General features: G+C 37.8%; 1 protein-coding gene and 1 long non-coding RNA gene across 3 annotated transcripts; one reads left to right on the forward strand and one right to left on the reverse strand.

The window, feature by feature from the left end:
- Positions 1-1,285: 1,285 nt before the first annotated feature.
- LOC117824924 (transmembrane protein 255B) lies at positions 1,286-18,668 on the forward strand. Of its 2 annotated transcripts, XM_034700431.1 has the most exons (10): positions 1,286-1,335; positions 1,705-1,993; positions 3,067-3,206; positions 3,839-3,901; positions 9,141-9,230; positions 11,873-11,953; positions 12,083-12,168; positions 12,280-12,439; positions 15,597-15,701; positions 18,113-18,668. In XM_034700431.1, exons 2-10 carry the CDS (start codon positions 1,930-1,932, stop codon positions 18,209-18,211), a joined length of 888 nt encoding a protein of 295 aa, XP_034556322.1. In that variant the 5' UTR covers positions 1,286-1,335; positions 1,705-1,929; the 3' UTR covers positions 18,212-18,668. The 2 variants fall into 2 exon arrangements, with proteins under 2 accessions (XP_034556322.1, XP_034556323.1); XM_034700432.1 differs by lacking the exons at positions 1,286-1,335; positions 1,705-1,993; positions 3,067-3,206; positions 3,839-3,901 and adding an exon at positions 5,291-5,413 and having other exon boundaries at positions 15,597-15,707.
- LOC117824925 lies at positions 5,987-7,588 on the reverse strand. The gene is made up of 6 exons (XR_004633746.1): positions 7,102-7,588; positions 6,766-6,911; positions 6,620-6,678; positions 6,485-6,548; positions 6,090-6,361; positions 5,987-6,009 (listed from the first exon to the last, which is right to left on the reverse strand). It is a non-coding gene; the product is annotated as an uncharacterized LOC117824925 (long non-coding RNA).
- Positions 18,669-23,626: the final 4,958 nt, after the last annotated feature.

A 23,626-nucleotide genomic window follows, 5' to 3' on the forward strand; every position in this document is an offset into this window, starting at 1 on the left:
AGTTACTTAATAACACTACAGTATAATCTGTCCACACAGGAACACTTACTTTCGGCTAACTGGGTGTGAAACCGTAATTAAATTCAAAATGTATTTGGGAAACCTGATGTGCCAGAGAAAACAACAGCAGACAAATTCATGGCTTCTAACTTTAGTCCCATAAAGTTGGGCACTCTGATTAATTAAATTAGAAAATCATGATTACAATTACACCAAGACAGTTCACATTCACAGAAATCCGGGGAAACATGGGGTAAAGAGAAGCTCTGTAAATGGTTATTGAGCTCCATTTGAGATTGGAAATTGTTAAAAGTTGTTTGGATTTTTTTGTTTCACTGAATCTTTTCTGCTGCAACAACCACTTATTATTTATTCCCCAAATGCCATAACTTCTGAGTCAGTCCTTTGGGTCTGTCTCTGAGTTCTATGACTGGAGAGAGTTATTCTACACATTCATTAGTCCCTTTAGAAGGTTAGATAATGGCACAATATCTCAGCATTAAGATCTTCTTTCCAATTTGCCAAATACGTTTCTCAGTATCATCTTATAATTGGTTATAAGCCTTTGGAGCAGTGTACAATGACAATGAGTGATCGTTGACATTGAATTGCTATCACTTTATCATGGCAAGACCTGATTTATCTCTAAGACATGCACTTTTACTCACAGAGTACACATACCCATATACAGTTAAGATGCCAGGTTTTGTGATGTAAAAAATTGAGACCAAGATGAATAATGTCAGAACTTTTTCCACCTTTAATGTGACCTATAACATGAACAATTCAACTGAAAAAAAAAATCTAATCTTTTAGGGGGAAGAATAAAAAAATAAAAAGCTAAAATAATGTGGTTGCATAAGTGTACACACAATTATTACAATAATTGTTTGAAGCACCTTCTGATTTTATTACAGCACTCTTTTTTTGTAGGAGTCTATTAGCATGGCACATCTTAACGTGGCAAGATTTGCCCATTTTTCTTAACAAAAGAGCTCCAAATCCATCAGATAGTGAGGGCATCTCCTGTGAACAGCCCTCTTCAGACCACCCCACAGATATTCAACTGTATTCAGGTCTGGGTTTTGGCGAGACCATTCCAAAACTTGAATCTTCTTCTGGTGAAGCCATGCTTTTGTTGATTTGGATGTATGCTTTGGTTTCGTTGTCATGTTGAAAGGTGAAACTCCTCTTCATCTTCATCTTTCTAATGGAAGCCTGGATGTTTTGTGTTAAAACTGACTGGTGTTTGTAACTGTTCATACTTCCCTCCACCTTGACTAAGGCCCTGGTTCCAGCTGAAGAAAAACAGCCCCAAAGCATGCTTCACTGTGGGTAAGGTGCTCTTTATGTGATGTGCAATGTTGTTTTATGCCAAACACACCTTTTGGAATTATGGCCAAAATGTTCAGTATGTATATGTATATATACATATATACATATACATATGACTACGTTTAAAACATGAAAAGATGTTTGAATAATGGACCAGTATTGTAAAGTTTGCTATTTGCCAATAAAAAAAAATCTTGAAAAAAAATATATATAATGATGTATGTAATTGTAAAAACAGATTGGCTAATTTACATAGAGATAGTTTTTGGTATTTTAGATGGTTGATCTACTACTTCAAGCGTTTACAATTTGATAAGAAAGCCCTTATCTTTGCACATCCACATGATTTGTGATGTGATGTTTTGGCAGCAGCAGACGCTCAGATTTCCTACCGTCAATGAACGCAGCAGAGGATTTTTACGCACTCCACTGAAGAAGACCACCATCCATCATCAGGAACGCACGCAGAAGATAGTAACCTGTGATACTGAGGACTCTCTAAACGCAGAGGGGAGCGTTGTAAGCCTGAACTGAAACCAGAAGTGGTTCTTCCCTTAGAAATTGTGAGAGGGAAACTCGTGTTTTGGATTTATCATGACTGCAAGGATCCAGGGAGCAGCAGGTCGGGACAAACCAGGACCAAAGAGCCAAGTAACAGGTAGCCGAAATCCCCCTGAACGGGGATGGAGATATTGTCAAGCAGCTGGATCAATAGATTTTGCCCACCTTAACAAGTTTAACCCTGCTATACTGTTTTCTGTTACAAAAAAAATGTGGCATGCACATTCATTTTAAGTCTACTGTTTTGAATGATACTGACACAGACTGAAACCCCGTCAGTACATGGAGCATTAACCATGGAGTAACAGTTTCAGAAACTTTTCTTATCAATTATGCTCACACTTTAGAGAAGCAACTAACTGTTTCATTGTGCATTGATACCAGAACCACTGATCATTAAGTACAGAGGTTTTGAATTATAAACCAGCAAGAATCAAATAGAAGGTGACATTAAGCTTCGTACAGCATATTTCTTATAAATCAGCAAATTTTGTTGTTTATTCTGACATTTTAGAATGAAGATAACCCCGTTTTAAGGCACTTCAGAGCAGCATAAAGCTCTGTGCTTTAACTTTGTCTGCATTGAACAAAAGTAAATAAGATATTAACACAACCTCAGACATTAGTCTTGGTTTACAATTTAGAGCAAACATGTTTGTTCCAATTTAGCGTTTTGTAAATGAGATAACTGTGTTTTGTGTTTGCCAGACGATGCATTCCTAATGAATACAATAAATGACTGTTGTCATCAGCAATTTGTAGAGATTAAATGTGTCAGGTGTGATATGATTGTTGATATGAATGTGTATTAATCTGTAGAGCTCCTTAATCCATTTTATGAATTCTTATGAGTAAGGTATACACATTGTGTAAATTAAATATCAGTAAATTCTGGTTTAAAGCTGAAGTTTGTTGTTTTCGTTCAGTTCATGTTAGCAATTGAACTAATTCAATTCATTACCTTGAATTTGAACAAGAAGGTGACATGGTTGGGTAATTGTTAAGTCAATCATCAGTTTAGATTAGGTTTGTTTTATTGACCTTGAAATCAAACTGGAAATATGCAGGCAGACGGCTGCCAGGAGGCTTTAATCTGGGAAGCATGCAGTCTTGTGTTGTCTTATTCCTGCTCTGTTTTTCCTGAGAGTTTCTCTCCTTTTTTTGCTGCAGAGATGATAGTACGAATCAGGAGAGCTCTGTGGCTGGTTTTAGGCATGCTCAGTCTGTCCCTGCTGCTGGTGGTGCTGGGAGTCTACACAACAACCCGAACAGAGAGCCTTAATGTAACTGGCTACATCTCAGGAGTTATTGTAAGTTCTTTATTTGACCCTTGATAATTCCCCTGTGATGATTTGTGGAAGGAGTACTGCAGAATGATAGATTTGAAGTGATTAGAAAACAAACCTCAGAAATGTTGGGTTTTGAATCATGCAGTTACCAGGAAATCAGCAGGAAGTTTCAAACAACTCTTAACATCCCCAAGCATGTGATATCCATTATGAAGATGTACTCCTTTAGTCTCACCAGACTAGCCAGAAGTTTTGCTCTTCTCATTTATTGGCTTCAATGTATTTTCCATAAAACAAACATTATTTTAGGTGTAGGCTGTACATTTTTGATTGACAGTGTTTTTGTACACCCACAAGCATGATCTGCAGCGATACGACAGAAACTGGAATCTGAAAGAAGATAATGAGTCTCCTGGAAGTTTCTGGAGGTATCAGTGGTTAGATCTGGGTCATGCATTCATGATTAATTTGATCTCCTCTGGACATACAGTGTGCTTTTAAATTGTCCAGAGGAGATCAAATTAATCGTGCCGTTTTACTCTGTCTTCCCTTGAAAACAAACCAGATCTTAACAAAGTGTCACAGCTCTTCCATGAATGACTATATATCTATATTTTTTACACGTATTGTTTATTCTGTGATGCTCTCTGCAGCTGACCCTTGGATCATTCCTGGGATTTCTGGGACTCTGCCTTGAAGAAAACCGTAAACAGCTGGTATCCTCTTTTACTCTCCATGCATCTCTTTGTCTCAAATACACTCACACTCATGCACACCTAAGTACCTATATCCTTGATCATGACATTTCCTTATGTTATCTTTGTGCACAACCAAGTCACACCCTGCAGAGATATGGGAGTATTTTGACTAAAATAAGAAATAAAGAATGTGACCATAGAGACAGGCAGTGCTTCTCCTTGATGAAGGACCCTAAGTAATTGTCTTGAAAGCCACAAATTGTGATGACAAGCACTTACAAATGTTTTTTTCATTGCTTGATCAGTAGTGGCTATAACGTCACACCATTTTCACATGACATTTGACAATTTCAATGCCAGATACCCTTTTCCACTGTTTTGTTCCTTATTTCAATTTCCGGAGTATTATTGAGGTTTTTACAATCGGTTCTTTGTCTACTTTGCAAATAAATGCAGTAAAATTAGAGCACTAATACTCTAGTAGGCTATAGTTTTGGATTCTACTGTATGTGTGGAGCTGTATAAGAAGTGCTAGGGCCTGTGTCCACTAATGACTTTTTTTGCACTGGAAGCAGCTTTTTTCTACACAGAATTAATGTCGTAAAGTGTTTTCAGTGCTCAAAACAGACCAGTCATTTTTTTTTCACTTTCCTCACAACAAAGAAAACTTTTCCACAGACAAAACCTTGCGTTGTGAGTTCAGCTACTCACACCTCATTTAATACCTACATTCCCATGGGTGCTAACATAGGTGCAAGTTTATTTGCTGTTTTCACAACATGGGCGCAAGAATGAGGGTAGCGTAGGTTGGAAAATAACAATGACACTTGAGCTTCATACTAAGATGCTCTGTGCAAGTTGTATGTTAGGGTTTTGCAATATGATTTGATTGAATCTTAAGACTGTTCTGCATACACGGTGAAGTTTAATAGTATTGAGAGACCAAATGATTTTTGCATAGGCCACTTTGATAATTTTGGAAATAATAGACTGCACCGTAGGGTGGCCGGCATCATCATGCTGTCATAATTCATTAACTTGGACTCATTTATTGAATTTTGCTAATTTTACAGTTTTTCTAATATATGTTTGAACAATGCAATATGAATTTGTTGTTCTATAAAAAAGTCCGAAAAAATGACTTTAATTGTTTGGGCCGCCCTTAAAAATGAAATGCATTATTGCCTTTATTAGATAGGAAAGCAGAAGAGAGCATGAAATGTGCGGTGTAGAGAGTGGGTGAAGACATACAGTAAGGCCGGGGGTCCGTTTCACAAATCAGGTTTAGTGAATACTCTGAGTTTGTTAACCCTGAAATGAGGGAAACTGTGTTTTCCGTTTCACAAAGGGAGGTAACTCAAACCAGAGAAAGAGGGGTAACTCTAGCCTGTTTCACAGAGGGAGGTAACTCAAACTCTCGGGTCAGTTACCGTAGTAACAGACTCTATGAACCTAATCTGGTCGGGACCAGGTTTTTCCTCAATGAACCTCAAGTTTCTCTCAGTCTCCGCTCCCTTTCAGCCACACACGGTATTTGATTTCCTCATTCATTCAGTCGGCAGGCGAGTTTTGGCGTAGCGTATTTCTGCCGTCTGTTATTTAAATAATAATTCAAAAATCAATCAGTAGGCCTATATTAGGTGCCAACTTTTTTCACTAAAATGGCATGTCCTTTTGTTAATGATCCCGTGGATGAAGGTGCAGCATTATTGCGCAGAGAATTAAATATTCGTCGGGAGATGATAATCAGACCGCGCATAGATGTTTTAGCATTTCTGGACAATTATCTTTTTGAGCGGTACCGTTTCACTTCACAGTCGGTCATCTACATACACAACCTAAACCGTCCGTACATTTGCAACATTACCCACCGTAGTCGTGCTCTTACATCCCAGCAGATATTGTGTGTTGCTCTGCGTTTTTTTGCAAATGGGAGTTTTTTGTATAATGTTGGAGATGCAGGGCACTTAGGTAAGGCCACTGTATGCAGGACGGCAGAGCAGTCAGAGACACCATATCCCGCATCCACTTCAGAGATTAAGACAATATCATCACCACTACCACCACCAACACAGCAGCAGTCAAATAAAAACATAATACAAATTTCATTTGGTCTTCTTTATTTCCTACAAATACAAGAGATAGTTTAGTTAATGTTCCTGTAGTTAACATAATTAACATAATTCACCTGCGACCATGCACCCACCTCTAACTTGTGCTCTAGTAATTCAATTTCGAGATCTGCCCTTCTCATCTGGCGGTCCAAGAACTGCATTTCTTTGTCGGTTTTTTCAATTTATTTCAGCAGAAATATTTTATAGATATCTTTAACTGGTAATACATAAGGAGGACATTAAATTATACAGTTGCACATGAATTCCACAGAATGAACCTCTGGTGTTTACTGAACATCCATCTCACTGTGTCAATCTGTGCAGTTGAAGTTGAGGGACCCTCCTGCTGCTTCCCAGCCATGCCCTGTTAAAAAGGATGAGAATGTGTTAATACTTCAGTGTAGGCTAAATGTCACACTCTATTTTACACCATAATGTTAAGAAATGTGAATGGGAAGAGAACTAGCAATAACATATCAAATGTTACCTCTAGGCCTTTCTGGTTCCCACTCTGTGAAGGCAGCAGACAAAGTCTCCTCGTACTCTTCATCCTAGATGAGTGATATGTCTCAGTATACTTAAACCACCATTTGGCAAAATCTTTGGAGTATTGCCTACTTACAGTTACAAGGTCTGTTGTGGCGTGAGGGGGCTCCACCAGGCAGATAGCACCATCAGAATCTGTTGGGAGAAAAAAAATAAAAAAAGGAAATAAATATATTTGTATGAATAGGCTTAAAAAAAAAGATATAGGTCTAGGAATATTACATGTTATAAAGGCACTTGTGTCTTGGGGGGTGTCGCTGGCCTTCCAAAATTCTGGCTCAGGGCCAGCGCCTCTGCCTCAGTTAGAGGTGGCGGTGCTCGGCCGCCACCCGTTTTACGGGCATCTGCTTTCTTTATGTTGGCTGAGTCTGTGTTAATTTAAATAGGCTTAATTATTTAACAGAACATGATATAGATGAAAATACATGCATGTGTGTGAAAACAGCATTATGTTGGGGATAAAACAACTGCACAGTCAAACAGCCACTTAATATTTACTTTACGATGTAAAACATGATCAAAATGAGGTACCCCCATGATATTATGCCGAGGTCTTACCTGTTTGAACATTGTTTTTATATTTCCATCTTAAGCTGCAGCCAGGTGTGCTTCTCCCCCGCGTGATTGCACCTAAATGAAATAAATTAATAGGCTACCATTCAAGCAGTTTCCCCCTGCATTGACCCGAGCCGCAATGTTCTCCCATGCCGTCTCCCTCTGTTTGGCACCTACAGCGGTGTTGCTTTTTAAAAAAAAAAACATGCTCAAACTCGCCATATGAGCGAATAAGGATGTCCAGTTCCAGTGGGGTGAAAAATGCCGCCCTCTTCTTCTCCTTTGCCATGGTGACTCGTCGAATCGGGGTTCCATTGATGCTGTCTTTTTAAAGTTGTGGTGCACGCACTTAACCCCAGGTGAAACTACTCCAAGTTGATTTAACTAACTCAAATCAGCTGTTGTGGAACCGAAAACACAGAGTTTCCTATCTCAGAGTAGATCAACTAGAGTTCAGGGTTAGACTCAGAGTTTTATTGAACCTGCTTTGTGAAACGGACCCCAGGAGTCAAACCAGAGACCACTGCGTCAAGGACTATAGCCTCTGTATATGTGGTGTGCACTTAGACCGGCAGGCCAACGGTGGCCGGCAGCCCACAGGGGTTCTCTTTTAAAAAGGTTATTGAGACGCACCTGTTGTTATTTACCAACTCTGGTCTGGAGTTTTAGCTGAATTAGCTAGCTAGATAAAGCTGAAAAGAAAGCTAATAACAAAAAAAAAACAAAAAAAAAAACTGACAAATTCACAGTTTCCCTGTGTAGATGTCTGTTTTGTCCACTTCTCGTGTCCTCCTTCTTGTGTCCTGCCCAACTTAATGTTATTTCAGCCTTCATACATTTGTGAGGCATAACTCCGCCAATTGTTCTCAGTAATTGAAGATCTTTGGCCAGATGTAATCTATGGATGTCCGCAGTATGACAACAGGAAATTAAAACTATGGAATATGTTTAAGACCCGTCCAACACTGCTGACCTAATGGTGCATTCCTATAGTTATAATGTTGATCATAAAAACTGTCTCAATAAACTGTCCACGAGTTAATTACTTCTTCATATCAGATTTCATGCTGAGGTTTAATATTTATGGCTCTGATGTAAGTGCTATGATGTTAACTTTCCTCATGTTTTTACTCACTTTACATTGTGACGGCATTGTTGGCTGCTTCTCTGTTTTAAGTCTAGAGAAATATATACTGTGTCCGCTGGCCACTGGATTCAATATATTTTGACAGTGCAGTTCATATTACCTTTACCTTGATAAACCCATCAGAATATTGCAAGGATGAGCGATATCAGGGAACTTGTGGACAAGACTGTCCATTTATGGATAGAGCTGGTTGTGCTTGGAAACTGTGCCATGTTTTAATCTATTTCATTTGTAAGATAAGCTTGATGATACACAGAATGTCAGGAAAGATAAAAGACAGATCCAGTGCAAGATGGTGCTTTACATTGGTGTTTTCATATTTCTACAATTTTCAATTCCAATCAAAGCAGCTGATGACATTATCTGAGATAGGGTCAGTCGGGAATGTGATCACTAAAGTGCAGGAATGAAGGAAAGATATAAGATGAGACCAGAGAGACTCTGCACAGTGGGTTACTATAAGTTAAAGACCGAAAAGATCTTACTTTGTTTGCTCTGAAGTTAGCTGGGTTGAAAACACGTTTCATATTTTTGTCCTGGGACTGATATCAAACCATCAAATAAATTTTTGATGTAACCTACAGAAGCCTGTTTCCAGCTTTCCATCCAAAAAGAGAGTTTTCAAAGTGAGATGAAAAGCACATAAAGTTACTTTGATAAAACAAACTTAAGCTCACATGGTCTCACATTAACATACTGGTAGGTTGAATCAAACCAAAGCCCGTGCAGGAGCGGTAGGACAGCCATACAAACAGCAGTATAAGATCTTTAAAAAATATATATTTTTATAAAGTCATAATAATCAAACAATTCATATTAAAACAAGATATTTAAAATATGTAACAAGTATTTTCTGTGGAAGTTCTCTCATTTCTGCTTTATTTTCTTCCCCCAGCTTTTAGCTGCAATTGTATTCCTCAGCTCCGGGATCATTGCCTCTTTTTTGTGTCTGGTGATTGATGGGGTCTGCATTGCCTTAAACATGGTGAGTTACCTACACTAAGTAAAAAGTATAAGTAAACATATGAATAAACCATCATTGCAGGTTGACTGATCTACTTTGACAGCCTTTTATGATACCGTGTGACAACATCATACTTATTTTGCCCCTGCTGTTTATAGCTCTCACCAGTTGATGATTTTTAGTCACTCAAATTAAAATGAGAAACCTTCATTTAGAAACATAGAAACAGACTTGGGCACCATCAGTGTCAAAGTTGAAGTGAGTCCAGTCATCAGTCACCTGCCAGTTTCTGGTGTCACTGAAAGAGAGAACGAGCTGCCTCCTTAAAATCATTTCACAGGTTTAAGAGCTTAGATAACTTCCTGTTTTCTCCTTTAAAATAAAGACTGATCATCCCTCTTTGATTAGAATGAGATCACTACTTATCCAAATCTCTTTATTAGTAGATGTCACAATCAGTGAAAACTGTCCTTTTCATGGCTGCTTTAAATTCATCATATTTTTACTGCTTATTAAGTCAAAGAGAGAGAAACTGTAATCAAGCCAGTGCATTGCAATGAATTATCTCTAACTTTATTACACAATATGTTGCCTCTTTGATCATTTGATATTAGGCCTCTCAATTATTTGTTCTTTGGGCTTTATTGACCTCATTACACAGTTTTTATTTTTTATGTTTTTATTTATGGTTAAAGATTTTGTAGTTACCAAAAGTTGCAGACTTCAGGAAGAATTTCCTGGCACAAACCCATCTGTTAAACCAGAATTACTTTTTTATCAGAGCTTATTTAGCACAGACATTAAAACAAAAGAGTTAATTTGTGACGTTCAAATGTTCTGTTCGTGTTTGTTTGAACCCTTAAATAGGCTAACTGTTTCTCTTCATTTACAGTTTTTATGCCAAGGTAAAATATAAGCATGTTTTCCTTTTTTAAAGATTGTATTGGTAACAATACTGGTAAATTAGGGTTACCTTTGACATGTACATGGTACAACAAGAGCAGATTATTGAACATGTGCAGTATGTGAGACATTCATTGTTGGATCCTTTTAGTCAGCACTCAACACACTGCAGGGTAACATCAGGTCACTGAGACTGACTCTGATTACTTGAAATAGAAAATAGACTCTAAACATCATAGTTATACAGTTTTGTGAAGGGTCTTTGAGTTATGTGAAAAGCGCTATATAAATAAAATGTATTATTATTATTATTATTATTATTATTATTATTATTATTATTATTATTATTATTATTATTATTATTATTATGTCTGTTTGGTGTTGGACATTTCTGTGTTTATCTTTGTGAACCCAAACTGTAAGACTGCTCCAGGCTTGGATGGCAACTTTTTAGAATAAGGTTTAACATCATAATTTTTGTTTTCTTGAGAAGGCCAAATCACACAGAGATTAGTCATTGGGATTTTGTTTAAATATTTCAGGTCCTGGACTTTATTGTGCTAATGTGCCTTACACAAACATCAGGATGTATCTGAGAGGGATTCAAAGCAACAATAGAGCTCATTGTAGGAATCACCCTTCCATCTTCAACCTTTTGAACCTTCAACATAATGTGCAGGAGGGAAGTAAAGGATGGGAAGATGGATTCAGAAACATAACTTGTATTTTAAGTGGCACCAACTACCTCCTGATATATGACATAGTTAAATGTGTGATGATACTGCCTCTTCACTCGCTGTAAAAGTGTCATGGATGAAGACCTCCCTTTAACACATCAATTCTCAAAGAAAAACTCCTGTTATTCAAACATGCTTTAGTGTGTTGAAGTCTTTGACTCTTTTCATAAATAATGCTGTTCAAGAGGTTAAAGCTACATCTGACTTTTTTTCACTACATTCAAACAAAGATAAGGATGCAGAAGACCATGTGACTGTTTTTACCATATAGAATATGTTATAGCTGTGGTATGTTTAGTTTATCATATGAAGTGTGAAGCAGACGGCTGTCTAACATGAGTCTGGTTCTGCTCAAGGTTTCTGCCTGTTAAAAGGAAGTTTTTCGTTGCAGATGTAACTAGCTAAATACTGCAAGGTGCAATGCTCATGGTGGATTAAAATGAGATAAGATTGAGTCCTGTCTGTAAGAGGGAACTGGATTGTATCCTGTCTTCATGATGGGCCTTTGTTTATAATTTAACATAGAGTATTGGGTAGACCTGCTTTGTTTGTAAAAGCGTCTTGAGATAAAGTTTGTTGTGATTTGGCGCTATACAAATAAAGACTGATTGAAGTTATGTGAAGAGTTAACTGTTCAGATGCCGCTCCTCATTTTGAAGGGGGGGTCCAAACTAAAAATTGTCACTGTCAATAACATTATCAGCTCGAGGGCTTTGAAATAAACCAGAGGCACATTTCCAGGGGGTTCATCCTCATTTTGACCAATTTCAGAAAAGCCATAAACTGATCAATGTTCAAAGTTCCCTGATTTATTGCAAACAGACTCCAAACTCAACACTGTTTGCTCACCTCAGGGTATTTTACAGGCCCTCTGCACCCACTAGGCCATCTGGATTCTCTTAAGTACTCAGTTCAGAGTTGGTTTTGTCATTTTAAGATCTTTCCTTGTAATAATGATTGTTTGCTTGTTATTTGCCATGAAACAGTTTGGGTAATGTTCCCTCATGTTTTCACTTTATGCAGGACATGCGTCCTCTGACAGCGGGGAGATGTCAGTACTACAGTAGTGGCAGCAGCTACATCTACGAGAGTTTCTACACCTCAGTGAGTGATGATATGCTGATGTAAACAAGGAAGCTTTGTGTTTCGTTTTAGGTTTTATGATAGCATCGGTTGTGATGGCTTCATATGTGCTGTGTTTGGAAGTGATATCATGTTGGACTCATTGTTCAGGTATCCTGCTGGAACATAAAGGAGTCATGTAACATGTCAGTAAGGAGTGGGACCTGCTACTGCTGTGACCTGTACGACTGTGCCAAGTGAGAGGAGAATCAATATCTTGCAAATATGATCTGATTGTGACCAAACCATGTCTTCACAAGTTATACCAAATAGTTGGGAATAAATGTAGCTGTTGTTTTGTTCTGCAGTGGAGGCTACCTCAGCAACAACTACGAGTTTGTTGGAGTGCAAAGCTGTGGGGAAGTTTTCACTTTGTACATTTTGATTTGGACGCTGGCTGGCCTCAACCTCATGGCCTTCTTCATGGGAATCTTCACCACAGCGGTGCTGGGCAGTGTCAAGGATGTGGTAAGACACACAGACACAGACACAAGCCCAGATAAATTGTCTTAAGTCTTCTTTTTTATAGCCAGATTTGTCTCTGTCTAGTCCAAATATTACTAAATCGCAGCTAGGGGTTTATTGCAAACTAAGTCTAATAAAGACAGCCACACAACCATGGTCAGCTGTTCACAATGAAAGTGAAAAGGAGAAGGTTGGATTCTTTTTTTCCAACAAATATACCTGATACTTGTTGAATATAAGACGCCGGACTGTATGAAAAGTTCTCATAAATGTAACCTAGATTATCCCAGGTTTCACCATATTTAACTTAAATGGCAACTAAGAGTTAAGTTAATCTGCAGTCAAACTCAGAGACGCTGTTTCTTTGGCTTGTATTCTAAAACAGAATGGCACACATTATGTTGTTTTCTTTCCCTTAAAATGAACTTTGAGGGCATCCATAAGTTGTCATATTTGATGGAGCTATTGGAAAATCTCAACCCAAATACGTGGCAAGTGTAAAGCGTAACTAGCAATGAGTCCCAAATACACAAAGTATGAGTTTGTCCATATTTGCAAAACATGATTACCCTTCAAATAATGACAAGTCAGATGATCTACAGACCGAATCCTGCTTTTAATCAGTACTAAAAGTGTGTGAGTGTGAGTGTTGAGGTTGTATATGCTGAGGCAAGATGGCTTAAAATATAGAAATCCTCACCAAATTAGAAACACTGAACTAGTAATAGGTTCACATGTTAGTTCATTTCCACATCTTGTTTTAACTGTCATGACAATTGATAAACATACGGCCAAAAAAGCAATTTGAAACTTTACACAGCTTCTGAGACTTTTAAATCCAGTAACTGTTATGTCCAGTTTACTGCATCACTTATTCGTCCTAATGGAAAAGAAATGAATTTATGTCGGTGGAAAGGTAAAATGTATACTTGATGAAGTGCATAATGCCATCTGACACATTGTGGGATGTTCTGGCATTTTGCACTTTCATAAAGTCAGCCATCAATAAAACCAGAAAGAACCTGTTTGGTGCTCGTCGTCATCTCAGCTGAGTTACACAGGACTGTCTCTGGATAGTTAGAGTTCATCAGAAACGTTTATCAAAGCATTCCTTTATTCCTCTGCTTGTAAAACCCGAGTTCCTGAGTTAAAGATGCTCTTGCCCTAAAGCTTCTTAAACAATATAATTTGATTTATTACTTTCAGACAATGCAATGTATTTTTTTCTTTATGATGCTAGGATTTCCAGTTCCAAGGATATATTCAACTTTGTTCCATGAGGCTTAAAAAACAGAGATATTTCACAGTTCAGCATTTATGGTGTTTCAGACTTAGTAAATCAAGACACTTCAGGTCAAATATTCTAAAAAACTAAATCTTCAGTATGTCCACCCTTAATGACACAGTACAGTTTCTTGACATAACTTGACACATACGTAAACACCGCTCCATATGTTGCTGTGGAGATGTAACATCTAACAGATGAACTTACATCTGCAGAGAAGTTTCAAGTGTCCAGCTTTTTTGACTAGAAAGAAGTCCCTCTATAACGACAGCCTACTTTTGCACCAATATTTCAGTATTTGGATTTTTTTGTGGTGTATGCAGGACTCATAGAGGATTATGCTGCCAGACATCAAGCTGATCTGGCCTTAGTGAGCTTAAACCCTGCTGGAGAAGACTGCCAACAGACCACACAGCCGCTCTGCATCACTCTGCGTACTGCCAGAACAACTCTCCTTTTTATTATATCATGGAGAAATTCTCCTTTAATTAGATAATCTTGTTTTTACAGTTTAGGGATTAGACTTCTTTAAATCAGCTATTTAATAGCAAATTTTATTGTCCAAGACTTTAAAAATCAGAGTCATAGGAGTTCCCAGATTAATTAGTTTGACATTTTCATCTTGAATTCTCCATTCCAATATTTAATACAAACTTATTAGATGGTAACGAGTTCATCTGTATTTTTCAGATGTTTTACCCCCCCCTCCCTGTTTCTAACCACAGTTTTACTTGAAAGTCAGACAAATTAACAGTTTGTAAAGTTTGAGACGGCAGCTTCCAAGGGAACTTCCAAAGTTCAAGCCTGTAGCGGACAGACCACCCAAACTAAGACCAAAACAACACTGAGGCCTACATTTTATGTGATGTAGACTTATACCTTAACATGACCTGTTGCAATCGAGACTGTCTTTAGCTTTGTGCACAGACTTTCAGGTGTACCATATGGTTTTGTAAAAAATGAAAGCATATCCTTAAGTTATTAAGGACTGGGCAGCTCTGCAAGCAGGTCCTCGTGTATTTGCTCATCTATCTCCTTTGTCTTCTTCTTTTTCTACTTATTCTCCTTTTTCTTCTTTATCAAAGAAATCTGCTTTCCTATGCCTGAAAGTAAACAACACTTTGCACAAAAGTTCAAACATCCTAACCAGCATTACAGGATGGTAGTGCTAGAGCAACAGTCGCATTTTACAACAGAAGAAGACACATGACACATTTTTATAACAAATCAGTAGTTAGGTTTTACATTTAGGTAGTTTTACAAAATGTAGATCCAGAGAGCAGAAATGTTCGGATGTTTCAAGCAGATGGGGATTATTAAATACATTGCTAAAAAACTCAATCTAATGGAACGTCCTTCCTCTTTTATTTTTTGCCCAATTACCCCAAAACTTGCCACACTGTCATCCAAAAACAGTCCAAAAAGATGTTTTTGATCATACAAACCTTTAGAAGTCATTGTAGATGCAGTGTGGTGAATTTAATCTTGAACAGATGTATGGACAGTATTTGAGTGCTGTCCTTAAATAAACTATTGCAGTCAATAGAAAAAGACTTCAAATAAATGTCTATCACTTTAAAATCAACTAAAATGAATTATTAGACATAGACCAATTGTTGACCAGTGTTAACTTCCCCCCGAATTAACACGTTTCCCTAATAGACTTAGTTACTGGCTGGCCGGATATACAAATTCTTCATGATGTATAGAATAATGCAGTTTAATATTTCTTCTGACACGAATATTAGTTAAATCAGCTTTTACTGTGTGTGTGTGTGTGTGTGTTTGTGTTTGTGTGTGTGTGTGTGTGTGTGTGTGTGTGTGTGTGTGTGTGTGTGTGTGTGTGTGTGTGCGTGCGTGTGTTGTTTTCTTTAGAGGAGCAGCATCCCTGTGACCGAGTCCTCTGAGAGCAAAACATCTTCTCCTACAGCTCCTCTGCTGACCGACGCCAACACACACATAGCCTGCCAGCTCCACCCAGTAAGTGTAAGATGAACACACATACACACACACTTTAGAGAAAGATGTAGTTACATCTGGTTTCTCTCTGTCTTTATCTCTGTCTATGAGTCTAATCATCTCACAGGCATACAAACATTTATAGATCCATAAATTGTTGACTGATGAAAACCATGTATATCCAGAACAACTGCTACATTGTCTGTACATTTGGATTCAGAACAGGCTCTCCTTGGGATTATCTATCAACACGTAGATCAAAGTTAGAAATACTATGGGAGTTTTAAATTCATCTTCTAGATGCTGGTGAGTAAGTCTAAAACCCACAAAGGGAAATCGTAATTAAGGGATGTACGAGATACCACCAAGGTTTGTAGATTGAATGTGTCCATGAGGTTACTGCTTTCAAGATAACTGTCTCAATATGGGATGCTTTGGCATTTGCAGTTGTACGACTAAAAAAGGTTCAAAAAATGTCAAATAAGCTACATTTTGTTCAGTCTGGTGTGGTTTATATGTAATGACATAGGAAGATTTAAGCCTTTTTTCATAGGCCTTCATATGCCCAGGGTATTCAGAGGAAGTGTTGTAACCATAGACTGTATAAAATATGTACTTAGTATCCGTGACGTCACCCATCTGTTTCTGAAGCACTGATCTGAGGACAATCGTCGGCGAGAGCCATATTGCTGCTGTCAAGCGATTGTGAGGTAAAGAGGCGGGCTTTGAGCCTCCTAGCCAGCAGCTACAGTGTTCCCGCCAAGCGTTAACTCCGGTCTCAAACGATGAAGCCCATGCAGAAGTGTTATAAACTGCAATACATCGAAAATCTGCTTGAGGCTGGCTGCAGAAACACCGGAAACCACATAGATATGAATGGGAAAAAGACGATCTTTGCAGCATTAATAAACATGTTTACAGCCTGGTTCAAAAAACGGCTTGGCTCTACAAAGCTAATCTCTCTAATGGCACACACTCTACGGGGGGTGAATTTTTTTCTAACGTGACGGTTAATAAGATATTAAGATTACGAGTTTTGCCCAAATAAGGACATGACTGACATGACTGACATGACTGACGTGACTCCCAGTCGGGAACACACAGCCATTGGCTAGGAGGCACACACTACGTCACACTCTGCCTAGTTGAGTTTCGCATTTCCAATATGGCTGCTGCCGTCGATTTGCTTCAAAACAGCTCTCAGGAACAGATGGGTGACGTCCCGGATACTACGTCCATATTTTATACAGTCTATGGTTCCCGCCTGTCAATCAAGTCAGCTGTGCCTCTCATTGGAAGACTCATAATTTCAATATCTTAGAAAATTGCTGTGTTAGAAAAAAAATCACCCCCGTACAGTGTATGCCGATTGAGAAATAAGTTATCCAGACTACACTCATCTTTTGTACCAGGCTGCACACATGTTTATTTCTGCTGTAAAGATCGTCTTCTTTGTATTGGTGTGTATGTGCTTTCCGGTACTTCCGGAGCCAGCCTCAAGCGGATCCTCGACAAACTGCAGTTTGTAGCACTTCCGCATTGGACTCATATTTTTAGACCAGAGGTTGCCGATTGGTTGTAACATGTAATCCAGTGTTACTGTCTTCTCCTGAAAGCCTATTAATGCTTTCTCAAGCTATTGCTAATGCTAACCAAACATTTTCTCATGATGCTACTGCATTAAGTGTTCAACTTGTGACAAAGAGGTGGCTGAGGAACCACATTGTGCCCTTCACTTCTAACTTTTCTTCAAAGAGATGTTATAAAAGGATTAAAGAAATGCAAATATGTTGTGTGCATCAGCCAATCAGAATGCAGTTGCAACAACTATCTGCTAATTGGTTTAATATGTTTGTTTGATTGCACTGCATACTGACACTAATTGCTCTTGTATAAACTTCAAGAGAAATGTAGAAATGTAGACACCCTTAAGAAATGTAGACACCCCTAAGTCCTCTAATCTTTACAACTAAGCTGTCTAAATCCCCTCCCTTGATAACAAGTGAATTTAAGTCGCAGCTGCAGAGATCTGCGGCAGATATGTTACACCACAGTGTTCCACAGTAAAAATACTTTGGATGTTTCAGCACTCGAACACCCACATTTGACAGTATTTATAGCTGTTGCATTTTAATCTATATGTATTAAATAAATCAGAATGGCTATGACTAGATAGGCTGATATTTCATATACAGAGAACCTAAGAGAATTTGAATTTTATCAGCGTAATAAATTGTTTTTAAACGCTCAATCAAGATGTCTTAATAAAGTCACCTCAATATAAACAAATCAAAGTAAAAGTCTGAAAGTTTGTTCGGATCTAAAACAGCATTGTGACAAAAATGATGGTGTGGTTTAAAGCTCCAAATTAATAGAAAATGACAACTTTGTTTTGCTGTCTCCCTCTCCTCTGTTCTTTCCCAATCATCCAGGAATCCATGATGTATTTCCCTCCAGCAGACGGACTATCAACCCCGCAGAGCAATCCTTCACCATCACCTCTTCACACAGACTCCTCATCTCCCTATTAGCAGGGTGATAATCAGCCTGCTGCCTCACAGAGTCCAGGGCCTCTCTGCCTGAAGACCACCTTCAATGTTTCACCATGAAAACACCAAAACATATGGACAGGAAGACCGAAAGGGAGAAACAGATTCTTTATTAATGTTATTATCCTTGATGTTTTGTAAAAAAGGAAGACGTATAATGTCTGCTGAGTATAAGTCACATCAGTTGGGATATACAGTGGTTGAAAAAGTTTTCGGACGTCCTTAAAATTTTACACAATCTCAAATATTGTCATGAAATATTTGTGGAAAAATCTTTTTTGTGTTGCAAGCATTAGACAGACATAAACAAATACAAATGATATTTTTTTTGTTTATTGTTTACAAGAAAAAACTAACAAAGCTAAATTCTTGACAGCTTCAATGTCAGTTCTCAACATTGTCGGTATCAAAGTCAACAAAAAACAGAATGTGTTTAAAACTGAACAAAAAATAAATAATTATTGTTATTATATTTTTTATTTTATTTTTTATTGTAGTTCTTATTCTTATTCTTATTCTTATGCCTTGTACAAAGAGAGCACAGTTTACTTAAGTCAAATTCCTTGTGTGTTCAAGCATACCTGGCGAATAAAACTGATTCTGATTCTGATTCTGATTCTGATTCTGATAAACCTGGCTGTGACTGAACTAAAAGAAATTGCACTTAAAGACTGATTCTCAATGCAATATTTGGGGTGCCCAAAACTTTTTTCCACCACTGTACATCTCAGATATACAAATATTTCTGCTTGGAAAAAGTCCAAATGCAGAATTAGAAGCTTAGAAGGGGCTTCTTGCGGATTTCAGTTATATGCAATGATAAAACAAATAACACTTTTCTGTCTCTAAAAACGTACTGGTTTTATGTTGTATAATGTTTGTGAATGAAATGGTCTGTAATATAAATGTGTGGACTGTCTGTTAGAAGGCTTGTAGGCCGTAATGTAAACATTAACTTTAACAAACATCACTGAGATGTTACACAAGACATCAAACCACAATATAGGCAAGGCAAGGCAAGGCAGCTTTATTTGTATAGCGCATTTCATACACGAGGGCAACTCAATGTGCTTTACATTAACACATTAAAAGCATTGGAGACATTCAGACAAGCATAAAAGAACATAATTAAAATGACAAATATTTTTGAATATTTTGAACTGACTTTTTGAAGATGAGTCAGCAGGTAAGACCTAAAACAGTCCACAAAAATCTAAAACAGAAGCAAGAAGCTATTGCAGATAAAGTAAAACACTGTAATGCTTTATGAAAACACGCCCTGTGTATTCTTATAAGTTATTTGATTGTAATTGAAGATAGCAGAATGTAAGGCATGCTAGCAACTCTGACAATCTCTATGTAGCAAAAGCGGTACCTTGAGCTACAGCTAATGCAAACATGATAGTGTTGACATGTTCAAGTTTAGCAGATAATGTCAACATAGTTTGCATGTTACCTAGCTAACTTTTCCATATTAGCTCTTAACAATCTTCCAGTGTTTGAAAAATGGAAGCCAGTTCAGAAGTGCAAAAAAGTGCAGATGCTCAAGTGTCCACTTGAGGCCTGTTGCAAAAGCAAATGCATCTCCATTAAGTCTGGTGTTCAAATGACCAACTATACAACAAAATCAACCATGTTTTCTGCCTTGTTCAAGAGGTGCTTTTGGGTATAGCTCATATTTCTGTTTGTACACATTATATGGGTAAGGATATTTTTTATTAGGCTTCTGTTAAGATAATATAAAGGGGTACCGCTGAGTTGATGAACAGGTGAGTGTCTTGTAGCCATTTGCCTGGATGCTCCTTTATGCCTGTGTATAGGTTGACCAAATGTAAAGGTTGAGTCTGCAATTCTGCCATCTTGGGCTTCAAAACCATAGACTGTATATAAAATGGACGTCATCTCGCTCAACTCGAAGTGAGGCTGCCACAAAAACTGCTCCCCCAAGTGGTTGGCTGCAGTATAGGTCAAAAACTCTGTCTCCCCCATTCATTTTAATGGAGCTGCGGTCAAACTTTAAAAGAATAAATCATACAAATGTTTCTCACATCCGTATGCTGTGGTGACATTTAGTTATTATTTGACTGTTTTGTGTTTAAGGCCTCTTTTTTCGGAAAAGTTTATTTTTGTTAGTTTTTAGAGGTTAAAAAACAGGGTTTTACATCTGGTTTTACTTTGATTGACAGCTGCCGTAGAGAGAAACTCTGTAGGACCTTGGGACAGTATGCTGTAGGGCGGAGCTCCTTATCGTGGAAACACACAAATTCCCTATACTGCGCAGACTGGCTGCAAAAAATTAAAAAGATGGCAGCGTTCTGGAACGGGATGTTTTGGCTTCAAAACCGTACAATGGGAAAAGGCAGAGCGACGCTGTCCATTATATATACAGTCTATGTTCAAAACCTCTCTTCAGAAACTAATAGATGATGTCACAAAGATTATCCATGTTTTATACAGTCTATGCACTAAAAACAAACCAGCTGCTGCTGCTGCTGAAACTATGACTCATTCAGGGAGTGAGCAGGGAAACATTTACCTGATCCTTTGCAAAAAAAAAGTCAGAGGAGCAACTGAAGCTAAAATGATTCATTCTGAGGGGGAGCTTTTTGTATCAAATTTAAGGAAATGAGTTATGTAGTTGTGGATCCACAGAGTATTTAGGTGCCCCACACATAAATAACCCAGCACCAAATGTTGTATGAATAAAAATCCATTCAGTAATTAGGTTCAGTGTCAAGATCCCACAGTGGTAACAAATTAAAGAGAAGAACAATCCCAGAGAACAACAACAATGCCACAAGACTAAAAATCTTTGACATGTAGCACTTACATAAAGGTCTAGGGTTATAACTAACCCCAAGAAAGGAGTGACATCATTTTCAAAATAGGCTCAACCAGCTGGCTTTAATCATGTCATCTCAAACGACTGCCAGGAAAACATAAACATAAACTTAGGTTGAATTACGACAGAGAAATCCAGTGATCTCAGATGAAGAGCAGTCAGACTGTTGCTCACTTTTTGGATGATTTACTCTCAGCTGGGAGCTTTTAGACTGTAGACTGACACCGCAGTCTCATCATATGAATTAAAGAGGGTCAAACAGCCTCACAGTCCTATAGGATGATAGTCAAAATAAGTCTGTGGTTTTACTGTAAATTTGATTGTGATGTTTCAAGACTCCAATAAAAATATCAAAAAAATATTAAAGCATCCATCATTAGAATTTGAACCACTTTGATGTAAGTCTTATAATGCCAATTATTTTTACAGGATGAGATGGTCAGTTGTGTTAAAAGTAATAATATCAATGCTGACAAGTATGGGGAGAACCCTATTACTTTGGTTGAAAGTAATCAGGAGATCAACTTTCCTTATTGCTGTGTCAGTGCCATGGTTGAGTCTAAACACTGTCAGTGATTTCTACAGAGTAGAAAACATTTCTTGAGAAACAAACTGCTGTAGATTATCAAATCTAATTTGAGACATTTGGAGAGCTCAAACACAATTCTGGAGACAGTAGATTTACAGCCAAAGATATCCTATCCTGCTGATATAACTATTTTATTACACACTTCCTGTTCCCTGTCCTCCTACAGCACAGGATAGGGAACATGATGTTCATCCAAGTAATAAAAGTTCAGTCCTCAGTACACAGTAAAGACTTCACACAGGCCTTGGGTAATCAAACAGCATAGGGTGTTCTACATCTCCATCTTTTTGAACCAGTTTTTGAGTGTCTATTGTTCTTCTTAGATCAAGCTTTGCGGTCTTGAAGCAGCAAGACCTTTCATGCAGGTATATTTCTGACCTCAAAACACAAATATTTTCTCGTTCAGAACCTTTCAAAACCGTTTACCCTCCTAATAGAGGTGAAGACAGCTTTCTTGGCCTAGGGTTTGCCACATACTATATTGATGCTGACAGGAACAAATGAGACAAAGCCAAGGTTTAAGCACAAGCCTAGTGCTTTCAATTATTGGTATTTCTCATGCCTTAGAGCTTCAAATAGAGGTTACTCATACTATCTGAGGCTAAAATGTTAGAGTATGGACTCAAAACCACATTACCTGTGTTTGTAAGTATGACAGAATGTACTGGACTAATTGCTGAATTAATTATTAAAGGAGGCAAGGGTTTAATACGTTTCATCAATGTGTAGTAACAAATACATGCGATTCAGTGACTTGTTCTGTCAGCATGTGCTCTAATAAATCTAAAAAAAAATCACATTTTAATACTATAATGTATTATTTTCATTGTTTATTATTTGTTTTTTAAGCTCTTTAAAACCATCATGACTGAACATGTGGTGAGGTTAATTGTTGATGAAGATAATGGAAAGTCTTAAATTGTTTGGTTGCTTCATTGTAGATGTTCCTTATTTTATTATTATAACAAAACAAAACAAAAAAAATCCTAACTTACTTTTGTGCATTGCCTTTACACTGCTTGGCAGTACCTGCACCTAAATGAACTTGAAGCACTTTGATACCCGTACTGATCTTGTTTCCTATTGTTTAGATCTTTGCTTGTGTTGTTCTTGTTCTCGTATGTACGTCGCTTTGGATAAAAGCGTCTGCTAAATGACATTGTAACATTGTAACATATGTAGCTTCAATCCACGTGCAAGTTAGCTTAGCTTAGCAAAGCACACAGAGGAAACCAGCTAGCAAGCACACAAAGATCCATCTAAATTTTTTTTAAAACTTGTTTTTAGCTTTTCTCAAGTTGACAAATGAACACATAAGGACTTGTTCGGTTAAGTCAGGGGTGACAAACTCATTTCAGTTCAAGGGCCACATACAGCCCGAGTTGATCTCAAGTGGGCCGGACCAGTAAAATCATAACATAAATAACCCTATAAATAACGACAACTCCAAATTGTTTCCTTTGTTTTAGCGCAAAACAGTAAAAGTACACTCTGAAAATGTTCACATTAAATGAACTACATTTTTACCAAAACAGCTGTTGTATTTTTCTCCATGATGAGTCTCAGTGCGGCCAAATATAATATTCCTGTGATACACACTGAGCATACAGGTTACCTAATCACCTGACACAGTGCGTAATGTTGACTGCAAAAGAACAGAGATATTATAATAAAGAAGAAGGTAAAGTTGACTACTATGGACCCCCCTGCTCCAGCATGAACAGTTTGCTTGCTGGACAGTGTTGTATGAAGGGGTGTAGTGCTAGTGAGCGCACCTAACGCACCCACATGTATGGTAAGCACATGCACGATATGAGGCTCCTTTCAAAAAAATGCAGGATCCACCGCTCCTACATATACGTAAACATTAGTGTTGATTGGATCTTGAATTGCTCTAAAAAGTTTATGAAATTCAACCAGATTATGCAAACTGCAAATAATCTTTTTCCTCACTTTGAGAAAAAAG

This window comes from Notolabrus celidotus, chromosome 14 (assembly GCF_009762535.1).
Source record: "Notolabrus celidotus isolate fNotCel1 chromosome 14, fNotCel1.pri, whole genome shotgun sequence".
NCBI lineage: Eukaryota > Metazoa > Chordata > Actinopteri > Labriformes > Labridae > Notolabrus > Notolabrus celidotus.

Bases quoted from the DNA above. Each gene is read 5' to 3' on its own strand.
- LOC117824924 (XM_034700431.1), top strand. From the start codon at position 1,930: ATGACTGCAAGGATCCAGGGAGCAGCAGGTCGGGACAAACCAGGACCA. The intron at 3,902-9,140 runs GTATCCTCTTTT...TTCTTCCCCCAG, and splicing joins AAGAAAACCGTAAACAGCTG to CTTTTAGCTGCAATTGTATT. The intron at 15,702-18,112 runs GTAAGTGTAAGA...CCAATCATCCAG, and splicing joins TAGCCTGCCAGCTCCACCCA to GAATCCATGATGTATTTCCC.